Below are 27500 nucleotides of genomic sequence, written 5' to 3'. Positions count from 1 at the left end.
AAAAAGCTAGCGTCCCTTCGGAATTCACTCAGCAGTGCTGTCATTTGCTTCTTGCTACTACGTCCGACCACTTTGAATCTACTTTTTTTCTTATGTTGTAAAAAGACAGTTTTTTTGGTGATCGTATTTATGTTCCGTGCAACTTATTTTTTTTGTCGCGCGAATTTTGTAGCCACCCTTGACGAAAGTAACGAAAATTAAATCAACGCATTTTTGTACAGAACATTTTTTATGTTATTATACTTAAATGCGTTTCACAACATTGTCTGTGGGAAAGAGAACCTACCTGAGGCAACCACGTGTTCTTTTCCAAAATTATGAAATTCGCGTCCGATGAAGACAAATCTAGGCAGTGTAAGCACTCCCCTCACAAATATGGCTTTACGTATTCTCCTCCAAATTGGCAATGAATTATGATGGTATTGCTAATGTCGAGCTTTATATATCCACAGAGAGACGACTGCGGTGAACCAATTGATCCAAACACACTTTCCTGTTATCGAATTGATGAACGTGGACGAAAGAGTATGGTACCAACCATCATGTGCCGATACAGACCCAGGCCCACGCGCCTTCCATGCACCACTCCCTCTTCTCCTCCCTCTTCTCCAACTCAATCTCGTCCAAGTACCCCGCGACCTCCATACTCCAAAAGCACTGTTAAGGCGGGTAGCCAAAAAATTCAAACCAATTTCTCATTGCTCATAACCCTGCTGGCTTTGCTGTTACATCTGACAAAGGCGACAACATATTAGCAGTAGATATTAGCTAGATTAAGGTAGTAACAATCGCGGCAGCTCCTAGGGCCATGTCATCCGTCAAAGGAGGAAAGATAATCGTGCTGTACGTGCTTAACACATCTGAATACATTTCTTCATTTTTCACGATTACATTCATAATTGTGCTGGTGATCATTGTATAGTTTACGCCGCTTCAATTCTAATGGAAAGTTTTGGCATAGAAAGCTTCAACGTAAACGAAAACGTAGCTTTAAAACATGCACTATCGTTGGTTTTTCGCGATTTTTTTATCTTGTCCACATGGTACAATATGTGCAGTGTACCCTATAACCGGATTGGTACGAAGGGCGGTGAAGTAAAGATAGAAAATGAAAGAGTCGCTTCTTCTAGGCTCACTTTGTCATGAAAACCTTTCATTTGATTGTTTCACGTTGTTTAGTAGAGTACGGTTAAGAAGGGACTGTAAACATTTGTTCACCGAAGTGGAGGTGAACAGCGGTGGATATTTACCGAACCGCGAAGTGACGAGGTCAATATTCGCCACTTTCACAGACACTGAGGCGAATAGTTGTTTTAGTATATGCGACGCAAGTTGAATGATCAGCTGAAAACTAATTTTCGCACTTAGACTCGGTTTGAAGAAGAGGCAGACATAAACTCGGAAATAGCTATTGTAGGCGTGTTTCCGGGGTCTTCCGTTTTACCGCGGAAAATAAACAAGGGATCAAGGCTTTTCGGTCGTTTGTTTTGAACCCTTTCATTCCTATGCAAGCTCAAATCTTTCATTCTCCCAACTAATATCATAGAGTTCTTTGTTGAATGGTCATGAGAATTTGGTGTTATACTGAGATGACACTCCTAATACTGATGATAATCATCTTCATTCTCAATACCTGTCTGGCTGACATTTCATTGACATTGTGAAGATAATTTACATATCAATCACTCTGTCATCGACGTCAACTGCAAATGACAGGATGCTGCTTGTCTTAAAAATCGTGAAATTTCTCTGTTTTTAGAAAAGCAATTGTTCGATGATAATTTAATGTCGCGCAACTTCTAAAAAGAGAGAGAAGTTCGAATAAGAGATCTTTCATGTTTTTATGACTTTTCCCGTTTTCACAGAAACACGATGCTAAATCTCTCTAATCTCTAGTTGCCTCAGCTAGAGATAAAAATGGAGGGAATAATTCCCTTTGATTAGTATGAATTTTCGATTTACTTTTAATATGTAATAAAATTTAGTAAAAAAATTCTTAGAGGGATTATGAAAATGTTGTTTAAACGTTCTGACGGTTTTTTCATTGTTTACAAAGCGTCCGAACGTTTATGTCGTTGCCACTTCAGGGCATTTGTCAATTATGTCAGTGAACATGAATTTATTTTTTGTTTTGCTTTTCTCGTGAGGTTTTTTTTTATTTCGGCGTGAATTGATTTACTATTTTTACTCTCCTTACGTGCCATGATATGAAGTAAACTGAATCAATATTGTGAGACGTATTTGTATGTTGATCTAACCATCCTTGGGCCGGAATTTGACTTACATTAGAGTGTCTGGTTATACAAGTTGATTGTCGTAAGCCATTTCCTTTGTTTCCTTGCCTTTGTTTCAGTACTACTTAGTTCACAACTCGTCCTCGACCATTCAGAGATAGAGGGTAAACAATTGTGACCTGCTCACACATGTTCTCCCCTTTTCTTGATATCTCTGATTACGATTATAGTCCGCCGTTGTTCCATTCTCGGCTGTGAGTGGTCGTGTTATAAAATGATCACATGTGTGAGAGGTTTACGACAATCATTTTAAAACAGTACTCAGTACTCTCTGTTTGATCTACAGTCAGGATCCACTCTTAGAGCTCAGGGATCCTTTGTTCCATTTCTCCTGTAATTAGCAACTATTCACCGAAGTGGACGTGGCTAGCGGTGGATATTTTCCGAGCCGCGAAGCGGCGAGGTAAATATCCACCACAGACACTGAGGGGAATAGTTGTTTTATTACATGATATACTAAAACAGTGAGATAATATAGCACAAAAAGATGATTTTAATTCATTTATTTCTGCAAAGATTACAACATTTTTGTCGCAAATTCCGCGCGGATTGCTCGGAGGTGAAAGCGAAGGATATCCGGAGTTTGAGTAGCCAATCAGCGCGCGCGTTCAACGCTATCCACTGTTTTGGTATATACTAATTATATTTAGTAAAATTTCAGCTCCGACTATTGCATTTCTAGCTTTTTGATTGGCTAAAAAACTCCGACTATGAGGCAATAGTCGAAGTTTTACGTCATATGGAAGATAGTGCGCCAAGATGCTCTTTCCGGACGCTTTGTAAAATTGTGGAAATAAAAATCGGCGGCAAAACCCGGTTTGAGAATTTACTAAAGGAATTATTCCATTCGCCCTTGTTTGATATGAAGTGATTGTAACCAATTTATCACTTCATATCCAACTCGGGCTCGTGGAATAATTGTTATACATCCGTTATACACAAATCCGTTTATCATTATTTTTTATTGCGAAATATTAAAACGTTACGCAGATGTATATTTGATTAGAGTTAGTAAAGATAGAACAAGCTTTTTGTCTTTTTTAAGTCTTAAAAGTTTCACAATCAAAGACTGAAATTGTTTGTGAGATGGGAGCCGTTTTCAGTGACCATTTGATATCTTTTTGTTTGATGAAAAGAACAATTTTTATCACATACATATGTGTTTTTGTATGTAATTCAGTTATTGGTACGGTGCTTATGTTATCTTGTCTTTCAGGCTTCTTTGCTATAATAAATCTTCTCAGTGGCGTTGCAAAGAGATTCTGCCGTTTCCAGTTTTCTTGCGGACTAAAAGTCGTTTGTCCAACGGGTGATCTAGTGTTGACTAATTCCCGAGATGACGCTACAAACTGCTTTGCATTGAAAATGGGATGCAAAACACTCCCATGCCTTTCACCAGCTTGCCTTTAGAACAAACGATTGCCAATTTTGTCTTCTTAATACACAACTCGTGCGGCCTTTTGGAAGCGAAATCGTAATCAGTTCAGGTAAAATACAAGTTTTATGGTGCTGAAATTTGACTTTCGTGGAATAAACAATTTTGAGCTTAGGGGAACTTTAAGATTTAGTGCAGATATCGAGACCTTTTATAGACATGCTTCCTTTACTATTAGAGTACATTAGTTTCGTGGGCATTATGCGAGAAAAAGATGCGCCAAGGATTCCCCAAGAAGGGAGGGAGCGTCTCCAGCGCCTTTTTTCATGCTTCTGCCCCCTTCCCCAAAATCATTAAAAATACGCTTCCCCTTCTTCTTCTCTCTCGGTAACTCGCTTCATGCGCTTAGCACGTGTGTTTATAAAGCTTTACGTTACCCATCAGTAACAATCCTCATCCCCTTCCAGGACTCCATGTCTGCGTGCATTAAGCTGGTTCCTTTTCAGATAATCATCTAAGACCATCATTGGATTTTGCGGCTTTACAAAGTGATAAAGGTCCCCGCTTGCTGTTGATAATTCCAACAGTTGGAATCTTGGTTTTCGAATCTTCAATCGGTAGTACAGTTCTTTTATGCTGCTATTTATTTCAACTTCCGCCATGCGAACTTCTTCTATTGCGCTGCCTGAGTTTTTGAGAAGCGATCGCAACAGCGCGCATGCACCCCCTGAAGTAATCAGATTGAAACCTATCTTAAGTACTTTAAGGGTATCATTGAATTCCAGACTCTTTGCGATCTTTTCCATTCCCCGATCTGTAATGCGGTTGTTATTTAAGTTAAGTACCATAAGCTTTCCGTTGTGTTCTATTGATGAAGCAATGCATTTTGCGCCTTCGTGACCAATCTCATTCCAACACAAATCTAGCTTTTCCAATGTCCGGTTTTCATTCAATCCAACACAGAATGTTTTGACTCCTTGGTCGCCAAGTCGATTCCATCCTAAGTTTAATTCACGCAAAGAACTATTCAGCGCAACCATTTCGCCCAAATACTCTCCCCCAGTGATTCCTAAGGAGTTGTGACTTACGTCTAGTGAGGAAAGAGAGTCCTCTGTCTGCAAAACGCTACTAAAGAATTGAATATCCTCGTCTGTTAACTGATTCCTAGAAATATCAATTCTTAGCAAACTGTCGTTCACAGTTAACATGTTTCCAAGTGCTTCAGCGCCATCTTTTCCAATCTTATTTTCGGACAGACTGACGTTCACGATATTACTGTTTACCTCGAGTAGCTTCGCGACAGCAATTGCCCCTTTGTCTTGAATATCATTTAGAGAAATATCCAGTCTCTTGACTGAGGCATTTCGCGCCAATGCCTCGGCCACAGCTACAGCGCCCGTGGGACCTATCCCAAGATTTCTCATTATCAGTTCGGAATCCCCGGATGTTATCCTGTCGAGGAAGTATGTCATCGCTAGTGGCGGAATGCCGAGTTGTTCGCAACTTTGTAGAAACGATTCCCTGAGCGACAAATCGTGTATTTGACAAGCGTCTTGAACATCTTGATGTCTGTCTTTCCTGTCGAGTCGATGAATGATTTTGGTGTTCTTGAGAGTTGTGTTTTCCGCAATCAGTGCTTCGTTCTTGAGTTCTGCGTCATATGCATCCAATATGCGATTGAGATGAATCAATAAGTTGGTCTCTGAGACTGCTCGACTCTGCGGAAAAACATAAACCTCTTGAGCCCAACGTTTCGACTTTTTCCCAAATGATACTCGTGGTAAAATACTGAAAAATGGATGTTTGCTCTTTGGAGCTCTTGACGACCGTCGCATTTTAGTAGCAATAACAAATTGTTGCCTTCGCAAACTGTCTTATCGCGATTTCACAATGCCTGAATTCCGAAACGTAGTATCTAGCCTACGGTACTGAACGAGTCTCCATAGCTCGTAATGAACAAGTTTCTCCCTAAAATTTATCAGAACGGCTTCCGTTCATCAAAACACGTAATATTTCTCAAGGTTTTCCATTCATCAACAAATCGATAGATACGCTGTGACACTCGTTTCACAACTTTTGAGAAATTTGAGAATACGGAATTAAAGGAGAGGCCAAAAGGCCTCGACTTAACTAATCAGTCACTCACGCACGAAACAGATGTCTACTATCCATTATTTTTAGAAATTTGATACAACAGTACATGTACAATATGATAACGTAGATGTGTCGTGATCAAACATTAAATACTACAATTAAACTGGGTTTTGGATCAAATAGTAAATGAAAACTGGTCCTCGAACTGGAGAGGTATGTGTTTATGTGATAACTTTGGATCTTAAGAACATAGTTCCAAAGGTTATTTAACGTGAATCTTGCGACATCATGTTTGTTTGTTTGATGAAATCAACTGAAGCGAGCTAAAATTAGCTTGACATTGATTCAAAGCCAAGCGACAAAATAGCTTGAACGCTCGGTCAACTGTACCTTGAATAAACCGAAAGCGTGACAATCAAAAAGTCTTCAACTAAATTACGTAAACTGTATCAGTAACTATCCGCTTAAATTAAAGAAGTGCGTACACGTTTGATCCACTTTACTACACAGTGGGAAAAGATTATCAGAAAGCCACACCACAGTATTTGTTATCTTTCGAATTTGGTTGCTTTAAAATATTCTATATCAATTAGAAAATACAACCAGACTAAGTTAGCAGTTTCGTCCCTTCAAATGGGATATCCAGAACCGGTGCTTTGAAGTAATTAAACAGTTTGTAGAAACACTCAAAGAAACCGGCTTTATCAAAGACCATCCTAGGGCTAGACACACCTCTTTTCACGTTTACATTTCTTATTTTTTGTTAACTTTAAGTTCAAACATCGTAATTCGGGTAATTGGTTTTGTTTTGACAGTTTTAGGACAAAGCAATTTGGGCAAATATCAAGCGTGCTTACTTGAGGATGTTAACGGATACACACTCACCTTTGCTGACCTTGCACGCTTAGGGACAGGTCTTTCTCTCGCGGAAAGTTTGCGAATCTCAGTGATTATGCCAGCCATTGTACAATGGAGCGTGCCCCTAAAAGACAGCCTTTCAAAGAGCCTTTGAAATCTCGGATGCCCATTTGGATATCATCAAACGTCACTGAAGTAATTTCCGTTTGACCGAATCGAATGTGATCTCATCTTTCACTCATCATGTCACGAGGAAGTTACTGAGAATAGAGTTTACGGTGTTCCCAAGTTCGTATTGAATTTGTATTCTTGTTAATCCTCGTACAGCAAAATGTCGCCACACGTAAGTAACTAGCTCGTCACGGCCTTGTTGAAGATGTCAGGTCTCTCAGTGTTCGTGCAACTCTCTTCTAAATGTTACTGGTGTGTGACTAGGGTAAGTGAATCCTAGCCAAATCGATAAAGAGAGGAACGTGGTGATGGATTAGACCACCGAGGATTTCATTCGAGATCAGCTGTATTTTTTTTTTAGTTTGAAATTTGTCGTTGTTGGAACATATTATAGTACTCTTTTTCAACCGTTCGATGTGGATAACACTGAAGAATCGAGACTCTCCGAACCAACAAAGAGCAAGCTTACCTTTCGGTAGAACTTTTTAGCCGGGTAGGGGACTGCGGGCAGCTTGCATGGTGGAAAGACATACTTACACATGACATCAAAACACGCATGCGTAGAAAATTGGGCCCTCATGCTTTGCAGCTGCTTGCAGTGACACGTTTGCCGCTCGTTTGGTGATCACTTCGTGGAAGTTAGTAAAAAATACTTCAATGAAATATGCATGCCTTATTCATTCTTTAGTGCAAGTGATCTCAAAACAATTCAAAAGAGACATAACAGTTAGTGACCTTTGATCAGTTTTGGTTGTGTTCTTAGAGTTTCTCATTTGGCCCTAACTGAAGGAATATAACTGATGTAAGTCTTCACTAGTATGTGTTTAACTTGAACATTTTGAAATGTACAGTTCTTGATTACATCTTTCAGGAAAAGCGATTGAAGTACAGAAATTCAGTCATTTACTGCGCCTTTAAATAACATGCGGACTCTAAAATTCAAAGCTCAATCGAGAAATGCGTTTTTTGCTACCGTCAATCAAATGTTCGGCGGCTCCTCCCAGCTTCCGACTATTGTCGAGCGTTATTTGATTACTGCACGCTCGACAGTAGTCGGAAGCTTGGAGGGGCCGCTGAACATTTGATTGACGGTAGCGAAAAACGCATTTGTCGGTTGACCTCCGCATGTTATTGAAAGGCGCAGTAATCTGAGTAATCGAGTGCGGCGTCTCTTACACGTTGCGCAAACCGACATCTTAATAAGTGAAAGTCTCACAGTTTGCGTTCCATTTAGTGTCTCATTTTCGCCACCGGTCGCAAATTATTAGCCAGAACAATGTGTGAAGAAAATCTCATCAGATCCCGAATTCAAAAGTTTCTCATGACCACGAGTGAAATGTAAATACACTTCGTGTTTTCCAACTGAAGTGATGTTATCGTTAAATTGTTCAATGTTTTTTTACGTATCGAAAAAAAACGTTATGAAACAGGTTCGAGGTGGCTTGGAAAGTTTCATAGTATATGAAGATGTTAACTGTGAAGTTCAGGTCTTGAATAGGTTCTTTATTCCCAAGGAAAAGGTACACGTTGCTTTTGGTGTGGTCATTATTCAAAGAAATTATGCACATATTGTCCGCTGAAATGACTTCAGTCTTGGTAAATACAAATCTTGATCTTCTTCAGTGCTACGTCAAGAATGCGTTCTTTGATTTTGTTTTGAGTCTATTTGATAAAATTGTGAGCTACGATGCTTTTCATGAGTAAAAGGCGTTAAGAAAAATCTTAACCTGACAGGAACTTTCAAGTTAGGTTCTTACTTAATTGTTTCCACCATGGTGTAGCTTTGGAAAGAAGTCATCGACGACTTGCATTGCCTAAATGTGTTGCTAAGTTTTGAAATGACCACACTAAAAAGAAAACGACGAGAGAAAGAGCGGAGATTGAAAACAACCACAATTTTTTATCCCAAAAGGATCGAGCCCTCTTACCTCCTCTATTAACCTTGCCCAAAGTTTTCGCGCATCCGCCATTTTGGCAATGTTATCGTAAACTTGCAAGTTTCTTTAGTTAACCTATTGTTACAAAATAAGGGTCGGTTGACACGTTCCTATTTTTGCCAACCATTGAGTGAGGATTAATTTTGGAGAAATTTCCATTGCTTAGAAACAAGACAACAGCTGTAATCTCCTTTTAGTATTTGCTTTATTCTCCGGATATCCAGGAAAGGGAAAACTTTTTATTTATCTGAGACTGACAAATGACACAGCTAGCCATTCAGCAATCGATTCTTGACTAAAATTATTGCTATTTAATCATTGAATTGAACAGTCGTGTACTGTACAAACAGCAGTCTAATTTAATGAATAAGACACGGAACAGAATATTGTGACGGTAGCTTCAATTTTGAACCTAGCAAACCTAAAAGACAACAAAGAGGGAAATATTGCCATGCGGATATTACACTGACAGTGATGAGGCACAATTCTCAGAAATGATGACAAATAAAAGCGAGCCGGACTTATTTGACAACCACTAACCACAGTCAACACCTCTCACGGAGAGGTGATGTTAAAAAGCGTTGCATTATATCGTTAAATAAACTGCGTTTCGAGACTGTAGATGAGGAAGTTGACTGTTTGTTCAGTTGTACTGTGGGCTGTCCTTGCTCATCTTCCAAGACTAAATCGCAGCAGCGGAATAAAGAGGTCAGGTTTGTATTTTTTGTGGTTGAAACGACTGAAAATGTAACCAAGGCTGATCAGCAGGGGAAATAATAGGTTAGTTTATAATAGTGTCATAACCTGATATGTAAATAATCGACACATCGAGTTACAAAATGCCTATGAATAATACGAAGGATGAAGAGATAAATGTTTTCAATGGTGACTCGGATATACTCGGAAAAATCCGAGTTCTTCGCACGAGTCGACTTCTTCCGATCTCTAGTTCGGATGCTCTACCACTGAGCTCTAGGAGCCTCGTGGGAGGCAGGCCATTGGCTAGGCTTGGACTGAAATATTGTCGAAATGGTGCAGTCTCGCTATTGAAATGGCCGAATTACTGGGTGTTGTAAAACGTAATCAAATCACATGTTTCTCGACATTTAGCGTGTTAGTCAGAATAAAGCGTGCAAAGTATAATAGACCAAAATTATTGTTAAAATTGTGAAAAGAAAAATAACAGAGTGGGAGTTTCGGTCTTCAAAAAAGGAAACTTGAATCTATTTTTGTTAAAACTGACAAAGGATATGCAAATTACCCTTTGACATAAGCCTCCGTTTCATGCCCGGTCCAGTCTAACCGTGAGAACACGAAACTAACCAATTGCAACTCAATTTCGTCATAATCAGTTCCAACAAGAAGCAAAAGCTGCGCAGCAAAGCTGTTTGGATACGAAGCAAAGGATTAAAAAACTATCTTTTCTTCTTGCGATCTATTAGTTTTTGGTATTCATTATTTGTTTGATGGCAAATATTGTTAATACTCTAGTAGAAAATCTCGTGCAGGAATGCTGTTTTTTCACATGGCGGGGATGGTATCAAGTGCAATCAGAAACCCTTAAGGGTTGAAACGTGTAACGGCCCCTTGTGTGCTGGGAAACAGGCTTCTGAATATTCAATTTGCTAAGTACCATATTTGGAACAACAAGAGCGAGGGGTTTCCAAATATGGTACTTAGCACTGAAACATTCAACCAATCAGTTGGCACTGAATATTCGGAAGCTGTGAACGCACGTTACACGTTTCAACTCTTATGGGTTTCTGGTGCAATATGTGTCCGAAGGTAGCCATTCTGACATAAGAAAAAAAAACATTGAGTAATTTTCCTTTTACCAACGATCTATTGGTCTTCCTATTCTCCTTAATTTTTTACCTTGTTCAATTGTTTGTGATAATTTCCAGAGATTATAGCTTAAATCCATTTCCGCCAATGAGCAATCGCCAAACGGTGCTATTATGATTTTTATCAGCAGGTGTTACATGAGCTAAGCGAATATAATTTTGAATTATATGCACGTCTGTCGAAATATTTAACATGAAACTGGAAACCTTGCCATGGGCTTTTTGAACAGCAAATTGGTTGCCTGTCACCTACATTTCTATAAGAGTGGGCGCAAAAGAAGTAAAAACAAACTTTTAAAAATATGAATAAAAACGTCGACTCGAAGTTCCAGTAGAACTTAAATTTGAAAATAAATCATGCTTTGGCTCTATGGTGGTGGATTTTTCCAGTTCTGTTTGTGGATCACTTCTATGTTTTTTAATATAGCGCATAAGAATGAAATATTTGGAGGATATATTTGTTTTCATCTAGCGTCTATTCTGTCAAAAAAATCAAAACACACGAAAGTAAACTGAAAGAAATACAAAAATGTTCAAGGCTCCGTTTTTGCCGCGTTGATAAATATTTGAACAACTTTCATCTCAAACAAGGTTTTCGCAATGTGTTTTCATGATTAATATCGTGATTTGTCGCAAAATTTTTATTTCAACCTGGAGCAAACTCCATTAAGAACTGCAATTTCAATTACTGTTAGCAGAGCGTTTCAAAATAATTTCCTTTGGAATATGAAAGCAGGAGTATTAAAGTCGTATGATAAATGAGAAAAATTAGTATCAAGATTTCATTTTGCCAACCACAAAAAAAACAGTTTCCATTTTGTACCTAAAGGATAATGTTTCAGGATTCCCTGCAAATTCGCCAATGCTATACTGAAATTTCGACATTAAAACTCGGCAGGAATTCTTTTGGTAAATTAATTTGATGGCGTTGTATAAGCGCGACTACAAACCGCCGCAGTCCCCGAGGCCGAAAGAAAATCATCAGTATACATAGAATTTAAATTAAGGTGTTGAGCTGAAACTTGAGTATGTCTTGAAAGAAAACCTTTACATATACGACCAAGACTTCAATTTTACGGATAATCTATAGTTGCTTATTTTACCGTTTAAATAAAATACACTCACTTTGGTCTGTTCCTTCATATTTTGCGCCAGTAAATTAGGAGCAAAGTCAGTGCGGAGAATATCTGAGTTATTGTATGCTCCTACAGCTGACACAGACTTAAAATAACCCGGTAGAGACAGTTGTTATTTGCATAGTATTCATAGTAAATAATTGATTCCTCGCAAATGTATACCCGGTATACGCACAAAATGCCGCGACAAAACGGACTTTGTTAAATTGTTAGCCAAAATAGATTTAACGGAACTGACAAATTATTGTCTCTCTTGTAACATCTCTCACCAGCTCCTTTTTCCTATTTCTATTAACTGGTGGCGGATCAAAATGACATCTCTTCTCCTTGCCAAACAAATCAGTCGCAAATATTTGTGTTCGCTCGTATTTGACCCGGATGCATGTAATTTCTTTGGAATCTAGTATTTTTAGGGTGTTGGCCAGGCTATCATCTGTTAAGCCGAGTAGAAACAAAACAGAAAATGCCGCCAGCTCATATTTTTTCGCAGAATCCTGTGATACGAAACCTTAATGTCAAACTCGATTCAGCTAACGAAATATTTTGTTCCGTGCGCCATATCATCTTTTCAATCAACTTTTAAACCTTGCAAGGAGCTATTTCCCTGATTCTTCTAGCCTTGTGATTTATTCAAACTCCCATTTGTTTCACGCAAACTTTACAGTGCAAATTCAGTAATAACCATAGTAATTCAAACAGTTGGTACGAAAGACCAGCATTATTTGGTTTTTCAAACAGTTTCTTCTTTGTCAAGAAAAGAGATCATTAAGACCCATTTACACTTCAGAAAAAACTGGGTCCGGACCCGTAAACTATATCCGGCCGTTCCATGTTTTTATGAAATGGCTCCGGACCGGTTTTTCTTTTTTCTCTGTAGTGTAAATGGGCCTATATATACATATATGCGCCCGACAGGTATATAATACTTTCACAATCCGATAATGAGCCCTTGTTAACATATTTGTGGCAGAAGGGGAAAGCCGGTTCATACAGGATTTGATTGCTATCCTCGACTAATGTTTGTAAAACTGACAGAGTAGTTTCCCGAGGTTATCCATGACGGTTTGGTCTTTTTCAACTTACCATGAACGATTTTCATACCACAAGACACAGTAGTAACATTAGCCGCAAACAAATTTCCACGGTGGGGATTCTATAAAGGAACGCAACGCCCTCAGTTGGAACCGTTTCGGATCGTTTGTTGCAAAACGACTGTTCTAACTGAAGGCTTTAATTAGGTCATTAAAAGCTCTCAGCGTGACTTTCTGATCCAACCATTAACTCAGTACTCTAGCAGTAGGACTGAATGTATTAAAAGTGTAACTGGAGTCACCAAGTCGTGATTACCGAAAAGAAGATGCTTGCATTTAGTGATGAAATAAATCGTTATTAATCCGTCCAAAAGGAACAAAAGTATAACATTACACAACGAAATCACGATACAATAGCCTGTGTCTAAAAGAAATGAGCGATTACAAAAGTTTTGCATTTCTGGGATTCTTTAAGAGCTATGTTCAATGCGTCGTTTTTCAACAAGATTCGGGTCATATCACTTTTTCCCCAATTTCAAACCAACAACGCAGGACATCGGAGTATGACGACTAAATACGTTTTTTCGTTTAACCAAAATGTCAGCTGTTATGAAATCAGAAACTATAATAATTTCATTCTAGGTTACAAAGCTGGTTTTTGTGAGCAATCGTTTAGTAATGTTACGTGAAAAGGGAACATGTTTAAGAAAAACTCAATATAATATCACTCCCGGATAATTTAAATTCCCTTGTTCTTCGCTGTTTTAAGGATTAATTCAGTTGCAAGGTATTGTCAGAGAAGCGATATTGAAATAGCGACGTACTTCACTGTGTGATTGAGAAAGAAAATCAGGTTTTAGCCAGGCAGCTCTTTCGTTCACCAACTAAAGGAGTAGTTTCGCTACAATCCAGCAAAAACACAAACCGTGTGATATCACGAGTATTACAAGACAGCAAGGTAGCCAATTTTAATTTAGTAATTCTTTTGAAGTTTTTATTATTGTTCATGCGCATTGACTCGAGAAAGTTCACTACAGGATAGTTATTGTAATGAAAATGTACGTTAAAAACAAGCAACGCTCTCAAATAAAGAAACACGTTCTCTTTTGGCCAAAACCCTTGGTGTGGTAAATCTGTGATTTTTCAAGAATGTTCGCCAACTCGCTTATGCATCCTTCATATTTTATGAGCCAAATAGGCAGCGTGAGTTTGCTTTCATGACGCGTTTTTATCTCGTGGCGTGTGTTTAGCCGTGGGTTGGACAGCTAAGCCTTTGAAACACAAAAACTACCCGAGACGCCTTTGTCCCCTTTAAAAAATGCTTGCTTCCAATTGGCTCTTGATCCAAACTTTTAGCAGCTGGTAATTTTGATGGTAGACCTCAAGGGACGAAAACTTCATAGGAAAACAGTTTCTTAGTGGACGGGAATAAGTTCGGCGCGCGTCGAGGTTTCTATCCTCTCGCGAAAACTAGAGCTGGGGAACCGCTGAAACCTTTCCGTTTAATTTTTTGGTCTCCTTCAACATGGAAACCCGATCAGTCGTAACTGAAAACACGAGCCGTAGGACAGTGTCCCTTGGGGAAACCTACAGTTCCGTGTCTTCATCGTACAGCACGAGCAGTGAGCCGTTAGCGTTAATGGGCGAAGATGTGACGATGAAACAAATCGCAACTGCCAGGGAAACGTTTAGCGATTTGGAAACAGCTTATCGAAAGTTCAAGTTGGAGTTGGAAAATGTCAAAGAAGAGCACAGGAGCGAGGTATGATTTCAGTTTCACTGCAGTTATGCAAAAATAGCCGCTGTTGGTACTGGAAGATTTAGCGGGTAAATTTACATAAACGCTAAATCTGAAAACAGCGCAAAAGATGTTAACACGATTTGGTCCGTATAATTTTAAACACGTTTCCTTTGCGAGGCCACTTGTCTCTGCTTCATTAAAGTAGACAATTATACCTTCGCTGCAAGTATGTCGTTAAACAAGCTATAGTATTTTATCCTTTAAAACACTTTGTCGATTTCAACTAATTAGCAATTCGAAGAATACCCGCACGGGTAAGCCAAAACACAATGGGGCCTTTTTACAAACTTTACTCTTTTTCTAGCTATTATTTTATAGCATTATGTTTTGTTTTTTGTTGTTTGCACCGAGGAACAAAAATCAAAACGTTACCTAACTTGTTGAAATTATACCATTAAACTGATTTCAATTGTTTCTCTATGCAAACAAGTTACAATTTGCATAATTATTGTCAAAAGATTTGGGTTAAATTTGGCTAACAACATTATAATACAGACACACGAAACATTGTTTTTTGCTGTCAGGTGGACAAGATGCGCTTGCAAATAGAGAATCTTCAAAAACAGAAGGTTCTTATGCTGGAACAATTAAAAGATTCACGCGCGGATGCTAAAAAACACCAAGACGAACGTATCCGAATTCAACGAGAACTTACAGAAAAAGAATGGGAATTTGACGCTTTGAAAAAAGACCTGGACTCTCAAAAGGAAATTATTCGAAAATTGCGAGAGGAGAAATCGTCCCTTGAAAAAGAAAACGAGGATTTGAGGCGAGAATTGTCTTCCAGCCAAGCTCTTCTGCCATCATCAGTTGGAGGAAAAGTCGAAAGTGACGAACTGGTAGCAGTACGACAAGAGGTCACAGAGTGGGAAACTAGCTACGAGTTTGTTCATAAGGAGAAGGAACAGTTGCAGGAGGAGATGTTGGCGCTGCAGACCAAGTTGAATGATCTACAAGCTGATTATGATAGAGCGCAAAGAGATATGCAGAAGGATGTTAAGATCAACTCAATGAAAGCATCAAAACTCGAGGCACAGGTGCAAAATGCTGTCAGACAGAGAGACAATTTTAAGAGTCAGTTAGAAGGACTCAGAGACGATTACAAGAAAGGCAAGGAAATTTATAATTTGCTGCAGAGGGACTTCTTGGAGAGTCAGAAGAAGACGGACATTTATCGAGAGGAACTTAATGCCAAAAATAGTCAGCTTCAAAAACTTGACAATTCCAACAAGGCTCTGCAAGCGAAACTCGAATCTCTGAAGCAAGACTTCTCAAAGAACCAACTCACCTCTGACATTTTTGACAAACAGAAAGAAGGTCTTGAACGAGACTTGCACGAAGCTCAGTGGAAAATTCAAGATCTTATTGAAGCTAATGACAAGCTGTACACTGAGAGGGATGAAATGGAAAAAGAATTGGTATTAGTAAAAGCGCGCATCCCGTCCTTGGAGAACAACTGTGAGAAGGCAAACGACAAAGCGAACGAGAATGAACAGCACGTAAACAGGTTAAGGAAGCGCATCGGTGACCTTGAAACTAACCTGTTTTCTCTCCAGAACAAGAATAACCAGTTAGAAGCGAACTATCAAGAGTCATTGTATGAGGCACAGGAACTTCAAAACAGGTGCGAGCAAGCCAATGATCGAATCGGTGAGTTAGAATCACAGTTGGATAATCTAGCACAACAAAACGAAGATTTAAAGAATCAACTGGGACATTCAGAACGGAGAATTGCAGAAATGAAAACAACTCTGCAAAGAAATGAACAAGAAAATGAAGAGCTTGAAATGTCTTCGGCGGGAATGAAGACGCATTTGTCGAAACTAGGAAGCCAGCTTGATACCGTCAGTCAGAGCAAAGCGCAGCTGAAGTCAGAACTTGATGAGGAAAAGAGCAAGATAGCGAAGATAAGGAAGGACTTAATCACGGCACAAGCCAGTGCTGCTGATTATCAAAGAACGTCAGAGTGGTGCAAGAGAGAAGTTGCCTCTAAGGATCGGATAATAAATGATCTGAGAACCAATATAGAGGCAATGGCAGGAAAGACTGAGCCACTGTTTGAAGAGATTAACAAGCTACAAACTCAAATGGAAATTCTGGAGGACGAGAAGAGGAGTCTTCATGACGAGAATTTGCAGATTCAGAGAGACATTCGGGATCTCGAGGCCGATCTCCTGATTTCCAATGAAGAGAAAGATCGCCTGAATGAGGAGCTGCAAGAATATTATCGGAAAGCTTCCGAGTTGCAAGCTTCGTACAAGGCCTGTGATCAAGAAAGATTAGAAAATCAGCAGCAGATGATGATGTTAACAAAGAAAGTGGATCGCTTAGAGGGAAACCTTGCTGAAGCAAACAAAGCTATAAAGCGGCTGGAGAATGAACTGGAAAACCACACTGGGAACAACCGCAAAAACGTAGAAGAAGTAGACATTGTCAAGACACAGTTGGTCGAAGTTCAGAGTATGATGGACGATTACAGACGTGACGGTGCGGACAAAGAAACGACCATCGAGCAGCTACGTGAACAAATTCTGTTCCTGACAAAGGACTACGATGACTTAAAAGGTGAACTAGGTTATAACAAGTCACTTGTGGATGACACTGAAAGTGAAAAGAGGAGACTGCAAGAACAAACAACCGGATTGGCTGACGAGGTGAACAGGGTCACTTCACTGTATGATGCCGCCAAGAGAAAGAGCGATCAACTCGAAGTCGAAAACAGCGTCGTTTTAAAGAAGATCGCGACGTTGGAGGCAACATATAAGAAGAACACTGATAAAAGTGCGCAGCGTGAGCTTGAAATCGAACGCAAAAGAAATAGTGAATTGGAGAAAGATCTGTCCGCTTACAGAAAGAAGATCGCTGAGGCAGAGGCTGGTTTACAAGTTGCTAGAAAGGACAACGAGGAGTTAGAAGACGAACTTGATGAGGCAGAAGGGAAGATCACGATACAAAATCAGGAAATCGAACGGCTGACGCACGATAACACAGAAGTGAATCAAAAATTACTATCTGTGGACCAGAAGTTGAAAGACATGGACAACGAAATCAACACTGCTTTAAGACTAAAAGACAAGGCTGAGGAAGATCTTTACAATGCCAGAAACCGTGCGAATAAACTGGAGTCTCAGGCAGAAATAATCCAACGCCAAAAGCTGCAGTTGAAAGACCAGCTTCAAGATGTAAACAATAAGCTGATTCAGTGCCAAGAACAAATCATGAAACTTGAGAGTCAAGTCATGGAAAACAGAAAGATCAACGAAACCATGAACAAAGTGGTAGCGAAGAAGGACAAAGGAATTGAAGATCTAAATAACGAGTTAAGGCAACTGGAACAAGATTTCGACAACACTAAACAAGATCTCGTCGTCGTAAGAGTCAACTGTGAAGGACTGGAGGCTGAAAAGAAAGATTTAGAATGGCGTTTGAGTTCTGCTCTGGATCAGGTGGATAGTTTGGAGAAAGAGCTCAACAGCTATAAAGACGGGCGTGGAGCTTTGGAACAAGAAATAAACACCTTCACTCACAAAATTACATCTATGGAGACTCAGCTTATAAATGTTGCAAAAGACAAGGGGCATTTCAAAAATGAGTATGAGAAACAGCTGGCAACCAACAGAAAAGCAAAGGAGGAAATACTTGGCGTACAAAACCAAGCTCGGGAAAAAGAAAGAATTCTGGAGGGTTTAAGGAAGGATCTTCGTGACAAGGAAAACGCTTTAGAGCGAATAAAAACATCGAAAGCGGGGTTAGAGAGTGAACTTTTACAGGCAAAGAAAGATCTCGAGGCTCTCAAGTGGAAGAACGAGAATTTGGAAGATAGTGTTGCAGCTCTTACGGAACAAACTCAAAACTCGAACATGGAAATATCCAAGATGGAGGTGGCCTTATCGGCTCTTGAGAAGGAAAAAGAAGATGGGAACAAAAGCGTTTTACCTAGTGAGGATAAGTATCACGAAGTTGAGGCCACATTGAGACAAAGTCAGGACCGCGAGAACTCCCTGAAACAACAGTTACAAGTGCAGAAGGCTAAAATTAGCAAAGTAGAAGGAGAATTTAAGCGAACTCAACAACAAGGTATCGAGCTCCAACATGAAATAAATATAATAAACAGGAAGGTTCACGATGCTGAAGAGGGAAGAAGCAGGGCAGAGAGAGACAAGAAGGCGCTAAAAGACGAGCTCATTGCCGTGAGTGCGAAACTCTCGGATTTGGAGGTGAAGTTTGAACACGAGTACCGCGAGAAGCTTTCCCTACAAGCACAGCTTGAAGATGCTATCAAAAGATTTGTTGTCAATCGTGACGAAGTCCTAAAAGTGGATCAACAACTCATCGAGCAGAAATTAACTGTGGAAATGATGAGCAAAGACATTCTCCAGAAGGAAGAAAACCTGGACCAACTTAAGGCCAGTAAGAAGTACCTTCAAGAACAGGTCCAGTCGCTGAAAGGAAATTTGAACGTCAGCAGGGAAGACTCTCAGCGACTGAAACAGGAACAGGAGCGTCTACAGAAAGAGATTCTGCGACTGCAAGATGGAGCGAAGGACGCTGAAGGTCGAATTCAGAAGACCACATTTGAACGGGATAGAGTTCAAGAGGATTCGAGAGCCAATTTGATCAAGATTTCCAACCTTGAACAACAGTTAGCTGATCTCAACAGAGAGAAGGATTCACTTAAAGACAAGGTCGATGAATGGAAGGACTCTTCTGCGCAGTACAGGGAAGAGAATATTTCCTTGGAAAATGAAATCTCGTCTCTCAAGGCAAACATTGATACACTCACAGCAGATCTAGAGAACAAAACCAGGCAAGTGGAAGACTTGAAACAAAGGAAGGCTATTGTCGAAGAGGAACTGGAGGAAACCAAAAGGCTTCTTCGTCGTAAAGAACTTGATCTTGCTAATATGCAGACGAAAAGAAAACAGGTTGAAGAATCTTATAACATCGCTGTTCAAAGAGCCCAAACTTTAGAGAGCAACCCGTTTGGTTCGGAAGAAGAAAGAAAATTTCTTGAGGAGGATCTGGCATTTACGAAACGCAAACTCACCGACACCCAATTGGCACTAAGGGAAGGCAACGACAGAGAAACAGATATTCAAGAGAAGTTGTTCGCTGTACACTCGCAGTTGTCAAGGCTCGAATCAAGCATAGAAACCCTTCAGGAGAAAAAAACGGAACTTGAGCACGATTTGTATGCCACGCAAAAGGAGTTGATACCTTTGAAGGAGGGTTACGAAGGAGCGATGAACGATATAGATGTGCTCAATCACGATCTTAATGATGCAAATGCTAAGATCACCCAGCTAGAACTGCTCCTGGACAAAGAACAAAAAGCCAGGTCAAAAATGGAGCTTGAGAAGGAAGAAGTGCTTTCCAAGCGGAACAAAAACGACGAGGAACTTCTTAGACTGCAGAGGAAATTGGTGGAGTACCAGACACTGTGGGATAAGCATTCTAAAGACGTAGGTGCTAAGGATGCAATAATTCAAGATCTGAGAAACGAAAAGAAAGCTGTAGAGAGGGACCTTCACGTAGCTCGTGACGAGCTGGCCAGTATGCATGGGACCATTAACGACGCCTTGAGGAAGAAAGATGTCAGTGATAGTGATGCCTTCGCGCTAAAAAAAAAGATAACGGACCTCGATATGAGACTCAAGTCTACTCTGCTTGAAAATGAAGAAATGCACAATGACTTGATCAAGTACAACAACAAAATAGCCAATTTGGAAGAAGACATACAGAAGGCATTGAAAGAGAACGCTAACTTGAAGACCGAACTACAAGATGCCTTAAATAACATGTCCAGAAAGAAAGAAGACCATGATATAATGCTGAAGAAGACCAACGAGTACAAAACCACTGTGGAGTCGCTCAGAAATGAAATCGTCGATAAAAATGGGCAAATTGATTTCTTAAAGTCAGCAAACAGTTCCTTTGAAAATGAAATCGTTTCGTTAAAAACTAAGATATCGTATTTCATTGAAGACTTTGAGAAAGGTTATCAAGAGATAACAGATCTTAACCAGGTCATTCGAGAAAGAGACTCCAAAATAAGCAACACGGAGAACACGTTGCGATCCGTTCAAGGAGACAATCAAAAGTTGATACAGGAAAATATTTCTTGCCGAACCTCGGCGACCGAATATAAAACTTCCTATCAAGGGGCGAAAAAAGAGATTGAAAAGTTGCAAATGGAACTCTTGTCAGCAAGCAGTAGGATATCTCATTTGGAAACACGAAACGAAGCTTTGGAAGATGAACGAAACGACCTGAAGAACGAAATCTCACAGCTTAAGAAAGTAATAGCCGAATTGAAAGGAAAAATAGACTCTTTGAATCGAGAAAAGATAAAGCTTCAGAACGAGTACTCCGTGATCCAAAAGAAATATCAGGAAACTTACAACGATTATATCAGCATCGAAAGTGAAAAAGTCAGGATCAAAGCAGACGCTTCGTTACAAAAAAAGGTAGTGGATCTTCAGTCGCAACTGCAACAAGTCTTCCAAGAAAAAGAAGACACTATGAATGAGCTAGATTTGATTCGAAAGAGACTGCTTAAGATGGAACAGGATTTCGGAGAATATAACCGTGCAAAAGAGTCCGTTGAGTACGAGGTTGGCTGGCGTACCAGTCGCATCAAAGAACTAGAAGACGTTATAAAAGCCATGGAGGAGAGAGATCAGTTTGACAAAGACGAGATTTTGTCCTGGCACAAGAAAGTCACCTCACTAGAACAAGAGCTGCAGGTTGCCAAAAATAAGATCGCTCGTTTAGAAGCATTTAACAACGCGTATGATGAGAAGATACACGCCCTGAATGATGATATACTTGAAGGACAAAAGATACTATCCGATACAGAAGCTGCTTTGTCCAACGCTCAAGACACTTTCGACGATAAACAAAGAGAACTCATGGACAGCCAAAAAAAGAATTCGGAACTTCAGACAGCCCTTGATGCAGCCATGCAGAGAAAGAACGATGCTCAAAGAGATCTCCAGTCTACTAAATCAAAGGTTAATTCTTTGGAAGAAGAACTTCAAGACCAGCTCAAGCAACGAGCTCAACTCGGAGGTACCCTAGATGAAACACGGGCACGGAACGAAGATCTGAAGGACGAAATCACAAGGCTTCAAAAGAAATTGTTGGAACTTCAGCAAGGGAATGATGAGTTGCAAAGAGGGTTAACAGAGAAGGAATATGTCATAGATCGCTTGCAGGGGGACTATGACACACTGTGCAATGAGCTTAATGAGACAAAAACAGATCTTACGACGAACAGATCAGACCTAGAAAAGTCCTTTGCTGAAAAAAGGGACTTGCAGTACTCGAACCAAAAACTACAGTTACAGAACACAGACCTTGAAACTTCCGATTCGCTAATGAGAGAAGAAAACGAAAGGCTTAAGTCAGAACTGCAGGCTCTGCAAGTGGAGCTTGGTGAACTAAGGAACAGCCTCAACGGGTTTCAGAGCGATAACATCACCGTGGTGGAACAAAGTACCCTAGAGGCCACACCAGAAAACGACTTTGAGGTGGAAGCCTTACGAGAAGAATGTGAGCGCTTGGCTCGTGAAGTGTCGGGATTGAATCGGACAATCATAACGTGGAAAGACGGCTGCGAAGGACTCGAGAAGGAAAAACATCGGTTAGAGGACAAAATCGCGTCCATGCAGAAGACTATAAGCAGCGTTGAAAGTGCAAATCAAAGCTTTCTTTCAGAGAGGAACCGACTTCAAAACAAGGCGGACAAGCTCGATAAGAAACTCGTTGAGTTAGAGGCACAGCTAAACACCGTTGAGAATGAAAAACGAAGCTTGAAAGATGACCTAGATGAAACACAGAAACGGCTACTGAAATTGGAGGCGGACTACGAAATGCTAAAAAAGCGAAGTACGCCTACTTTAGGTCGGAGTTCTTCCTCAGATGCAGCACTAAGAAGAAGCAAAGATCGGGAAAATGAGTTACAGAACGAAGTATTAGAAGCACACAAGAAAAGTTCAAGTTTGGAGCACGAGTTGAAATTAACTCGTGAGAGACTCGAGCTTCTACAAAGCGCTTACAGTGATGCCGAGTACAAGTCAACACAACTTAAAGAAGAGATAATAAATTACCAAAAACGAATATCCGAGCTAGAGGCCAGCTATGAAATGAGCCGCGAGAGGAACGCTGACCTAGAGCATAAAATGAGCAATTTGGAAGTCAAGATGAATAAACTTGGTGACGACAACAAATCAACTCTGAGGGAAAGATCAGATATGGAATACGAAATCAACTCCCTCCGCTCTTCGATTTCAAGGTTAGAGTCTCAGTTGGCAGACGCAAACAGAGAGAAGGAGAGTTTCAAACTTCAGTTGGCGGACGCACATAACAAAAATGACCAGGCTTCAAAAGAAGTTTCGCGACAAGTAACCGAGATTCAGACCAGAAGTGAAGTTTTCAGACGAGAGATAATTGAAAAGGAAACAATCGTTGAGCAATTCCGAACCAAAGTCATAAATATGGACAAAGCGGTGGAATCATTAAGACGTGAGCTGCAAGACAAAAACGAAGAAGTTAACGCGCTTCTAAGAGAGCTTGACCAGTTGAAGTCTGAGCTTGGGCAACAGAAACATTCCAGGTACTCCATCGAAGAAGGGCTTCGCACAGAGATTGAATCACTGAAATTGAAAGCTGACGAACTGGAAAGCGAAAAAGATGCTCTTCATAAAGAGAAAAATAATCTTCAACATGAGCTGCGCTCGGTCAAAATTCAGCTGGACAAGGTAGAGAGCGTTCACAAGGACAGCTCAGATAGCTTAAAACATGCTAACAACGACCTGGTTTCAACGCAGCGTAAAGTCTCTGAATTGGAGCTAGAGCTTCAAAGAACAACTAAGGACAGCCAAAGCTTGCAGAATCAACTTGACAAGGCCAATAGGGATATCATTAGCAAGCAAGAACAGATAATTCGTTTTGAAAAGGATTTAAGAACAATGAAGACTGAACTAGATTTATTGAAGAAGAGCTGTGCCGAGAAGGATGACAAGACCAGTGTACTGGACCGGAAATGTGCTGCACTAGAACTAGAGATTGAAAAGTTGAAAAAGGAACTCTTCGTCGCAAAGGAAGAACAACAACGCAGTGAAAGGAAACTCAAAGATCTCAAAGCCAGATCAGAGATCACTAAAGTGGATGTTAAACCGACATATGAGACAAGTTTCGAGGTGCGACGCAACCGAAAACCGTTAAATAACACAGTCCAGATTCAAGGGCGTGGCAGAATGACCTCAAGTCTTGCTTTGGAACTAGCAGCTCAGCCCAAAAGTGATCAACCGATTCAGCAAAGTCATTCGATCGAAGCATTTGCGTATCCTGTGCCCAAAGACGTCAATCCACTGGACCTCACGTTTGAAGAACCAATAATCGAAGTGCAGGCGAAGCAAGTGGAGGACGAGGCACAAACGCCGGATGATGTGTTCTACAGTGACAGTACCACTGCATTTGTCGTTACTCGCACTAGTTCCCGAATTAGTGAGCAACGAAGTTCAAGTGAAAGAAGAAGCACTGTTAGCAGTACTTCCGGAGATGGCCAAATTAACGAGGAGGTCGATGTGAATGAAAGGAGTGTGACCAGAGTCACGACAAGGAGCTCTCAAAGTGTCTCAGAAGACTTGGCGTATGCAGAGGGAACGAAGATCACGCCAAGAGGTTCTAACAGCAGGAAAGACTGGAATAGGAATTCCTATTATCTTTAACTGGTGCACCAGGTAAAAAAAAAATATGCACCCAGAAATTATTATGTATTTGTAGTTTAGATCCCTCTTTCTGAGTTTTATTAGATTCGTGGTAAGAATGAACTTCAGAATCATCTACCATGCCTCGTAGAATGTTTCAAGGACAAAATATATGTAATCTTGATTTATATTAATGCTGTGAGGAAAAAAAAATATCATGTCGTTAATGAACCTTTTATGGGTTTCAAATGAAGTAAATTGACGAATTGAAAACCAAGGAAGGTTGCTTAGAATTTGGTTCCATATATGAGATAGCTAAAGAACGCTCGATGATTATTATTATTATTCTTATTATTCTTCTTATTATTATTATTATTATTATTATGCAGTATGTAGTACGTAAGTATGCTTACAAATATAAGTAGGAAAAGGCACTATTGTGTAACAATCCCTACTGTTAAACCTATTTACAAACCAATTGGTAATAACTAACGAACCAACATTTGAGAAAGGAACAAGAGTTTATATTCCTTAATAACTCGTCGAAACCTTGAATGACCTTGCTATGTTTAGGGTGTACGATAAAACTGCCTTCTGCATATTAAACAAAACCTGGTTCCCTCTATCCAAACCTAAAAACTTCCTAACTTTCTCCGCCGTCTCCATAGAGTAGCCTCCTAGTACATCAACTATCACATTAAACTGTGTGATAGTGTGGCCGGGGAACTGTTGGCGCATCTCCCATCTCAACGGCGCATACTTGTCAGTTTTCTCCTGTTCCTTCTGTTCTCTGTTGGAAACCCAAGGGCAGCTCATCTCAATAAGGATCACCTTCTTCTCCTTTCTGTCCACAATTCTCGCATCGATTCTGTTAGCCCTGACTTCCGTATTTTCAGCAAATACTGGGACATCCCAGTACGCGCACGCTCGGTCATTCTTGTACTCGGGTTTAGGTGAGACTGGGTTAGGGTTACATTAATAACTTTAACCCTAGGCGACGTCTAAAGTAAAAGAGGTGGACAAAAATGAAGCTAATTTCAGGTTCCGGACTATCATGTCCAAGAAAAGGAGGGCTTGGGAAACACTAGGCACATAACTCCTGTTTGGCATAATATTCCTACTGTATCCTCTCTTCATGGTTTTTCTAAAAGCCCATGGACGAAAATATATCAACAACGATTTATGATAAATACCACTTAATTTTGTAGGCGTATTTTTATGGCATTTAAACATATAGCGACATGCAGGATTGGTCAAAAGTATAAAAATCTCAGTTTTCTTTCACAACTGACTCCCCTTACTGAATATCACGCTTAGTTTTAGTCAGTATTCTTTACTAGTGGCGTTTACACGTCATTAAATACATTTATGTTGTGTTGGTGTTATACAAGACGGGCAATGGGGTCTTTGCAATAAAGATCATTACTTAAAAGCTAGCGAAAGTGCCAGGAAACGAGGTTTGTGCTAATCCTGAGTGCACATAAAGCTGTAAAGAACTGAACGGAGAAATCCGTTAGTAGAGAGATTAGGGAGCTTAAGCACGCGCGTTTTTGAGACGCGGACGGCAACCGGAAAAGGAAAGGAACTTTATTTAAGTGTCTAGTCGTTCTAGCGCTGAAGCACTAATTAGGGACACTGTAAATTGAAATTAACAATTTACACAACTCAAGTCAAATGTTGGTTTTTTGAGGAGAGGGAAAACCGGAGTACCCGGAGAAAACCTCTCGGTGCAGAGTAGAGAACCAACAAACTCAACCCACATATGACGCCGAGTCTGGGAATCGAACCCGGGCCACATTGGTGGGAGGCGAGTGCTCTCACCACTGCGCCATCTCTGCACCCTATTTCGCGTGCCAGGACAGTGGTGTCTCCCAGATTTTTATACTAATCATCTCTAATGGAGAAACGATACTTAGCAATATAAATGTGGTTGTGTGAAGAGAAGTTAAAAGAGGAAGCGGCTGACTTCCAGTTGCCGTCCGCGTCTCAAAAACTCGCTTGCTTAAGCTCCCTATTAACTGGATTGAAACCAATGACCATGAAAATTGCGCTGCACTGCTGAGAACTGATCAATTGCGAGTTATATTTCGCAAGAGCTGAATGAAATGATTTTTCAATTATTTGAAATTTCATATTTTCTGAAAATGATCAACCAAGGTGTTGATGAAGGGTTGGACGGGTAGTCTGTTTTTTTGTGTGAATGAACCTGAACCCATATATATATATATATACATTCCTTCCAATAACATATGTACAATTAGCAGTTCTCTGTTCCTTTAGAGCCTATTTAATTACAGCCTATACAAAATCAGCTGCCGTTACGACGTCGTTTATGGCTTTTTTGCTCGTAGTAAGCGGGTAGCGCACAACTTTAATGTTGCACTTCATCAAGTTCAGTCTCTGTGTCGAATGGCTGAACACGGTCGTGGCAGCCACAGCGTTTAAGAATACCACATTGTGCGCAAGGACACATGCGTAAAAGATCGTTTCGAAAGGTTGCGTTCATAACAGTGTAGATGATGGGATTGCAGGATGAATGAACACCAGCGATGAGCGTCACGGAATGAAATACAGTCCGTGATAAGTCAATCGAGGAAACGGCGTGAAGGACATAAACAAAAACGAACGGCGTCCAACAAGCCACAAACACGAAAAGCACCGTGAAGACAACACGCGCTGTTTTCGTTTCACGTCGAAAATTTCGCTCGCCGGTTCGGCTGTGGCCCCATCGTTGCATTTGTTTATAATGACGACGAACCTTGAGAAAAACTCTGAAGTAGCAGTAAACCATGACGCATAGAGGTATCAAAAAACAGGTAACAGCCACCATAATGATGTAACCTTGGTCCTCCGTGAAAGACATTTTGCAAGTTGTGTGCAGAGGGGAGTGCTCATATTTGTTCCAACCCAGAACCGGCAAGATGCCAATGGTGATAGACACTGTCCATAAAACAGCAAGTAATATCCAGGCCTGTCGCTTCTTTAACTTTGAACCTGGTGGAGAGACTATCGCGCGATACCTTGAAAAGGAATGTATAACCTCTCTTAGGCCTCCCATCTCACAAGAATCGTTTATAATTGGATATTCGTGAAAATTGTTCAGAAATACTTACTGAAAGCGAGATACTAAAGCTGGTACCAATTCTCGAATCTGAACTTTGAAATTTATTTATGTTTAAAAGCTTATTGATATTATTATTTTCCGGGTAGCGATGTGGAAATGTTCTCTCTCGGGTATGACGAAGG

General features: G+C 40.2%; 4 protein-coding genes across 15 annotated transcripts in view; 2 read left to right on the top strand and 2 right to left on the bottom strand.

Annotated features, from left to right (window-relative positions):
- Window positions 1-3554, top strand: part of LOC138028507 (A disintegrin and metalloproteinase with thrombospondin motifs 16-like) — a 58603-nt gene extending 55049 nt beyond the window's left edge. For all 7 annotated transcript variants that reach the window (XM_068876073.1, XM_068876075.1, XM_068876074.1 and 4 more), the window contains one exon: window positions 453-3554. In XM_068876073.1, the coding sequence (XP_068732174.1) occupies window positions 453-755 (303 nt within the window). In that variant the 3' untranslated portion in view covers window positions 756-3554. The remainder of the gene's footprint in view (window positions 1-452) is intronic.
- A 142-nt stretch (window positions 3555-3696) lies between these two features.
- Window positions 3697-11793, bottom strand: LOC138028517 (leucine-rich repeat-containing protein 74B-like). 4 transcript variants are annotated; one of them, XM_068876098.1, is made up of 2 exons: window positions 11699-11793; window positions 3697-5387 (listed from the first exon to the last, which is right to left on the bottom strand). In XM_068876098.1, exons 1-2 carry the CDS (start codon window positions 11714-11716, stop codon window positions 4110-4112), a joined length of 1296 nt encoding a protein of 431 aa, XP_068732199.1. In that variant the 5' UTR covers window positions 11717-11793; the 3' UTR covers window positions 3697-4109. The 4 variants fall into 4 exon arrangements, with proteins under 4 accessions (XP_068732199.1, XP_068732198.1, XP_068732196.1 ...); XM_068876097.1 differs by lacking the exon at window positions 11699-11793 and adding an exon at window positions 8721-9828; XM_068876095.1 differs by lacking the exon at window positions 11699-11793 and adding an exon at window positions 7262-8693.
- LOC138028503 (rootletin-like) overlaps window positions 9353-27500 on the top strand; it is a 21324-nt gene continuing 3176 nt past the window's right edge. The window contains exons 1-2 of one of the 3 annotated variants that reach the window (XM_068876061.1): window positions 9353-9437; window positions 15066-25209. In XM_068876061.1, coding sequence (XP_068732162.1) covers window positions 15075-24275 — 9201 coding nt within the window. In that variant the 5' untranslated portion in view covers window positions 9353-9437; window positions 15066-15074 and the 3' untranslated portion in view covers window positions 24276-25209. Of the gene's footprint in view, window positions 9438-14184; window positions 14503-15065; window positions 25210-27500 lie in introns of those variants that run through there. The other 2 variants (XM_068876060.1, XM_068876059.1) reach the window with 2 other exon arrangements.
- Window positions 25237-27500, bottom strand: part of LOC138028520 (histamine H2 receptor-like) — a 3574-nt gene continuing 1310 nt past the window's right edge. The window contains exon 2 of the mRNA XM_068876100.1: window positions 25237-27274. Coding sequence (XP_068732201.1) covers window positions 26626-27274 — 649 coding nt within the window. The 3' untranslated portion in view covers window positions 25237-26625. The remainder of the gene's footprint in view (window positions 27275-27500) is intronic.

The sequence above is a fragment of the Montipora capricornis genome, chromosome 13 (assembly GCF_036669925.1).
Source record: "Montipora capricornis isolate CH-2021 chromosome 13, ASM3666992v2, whole genome shotgun sequence".
In the NCBI taxonomy this organism is placed as follows: Eukaryota; Metazoa; Cnidaria; class Anthozoa; order Scleractinia; family Acroporidae; genus Montipora; species Montipora capricornis.
Note: the sequence above shows the minus strand (reverse complement) of the source record. Positions and strands in the feature narration are given on the sequence as shown.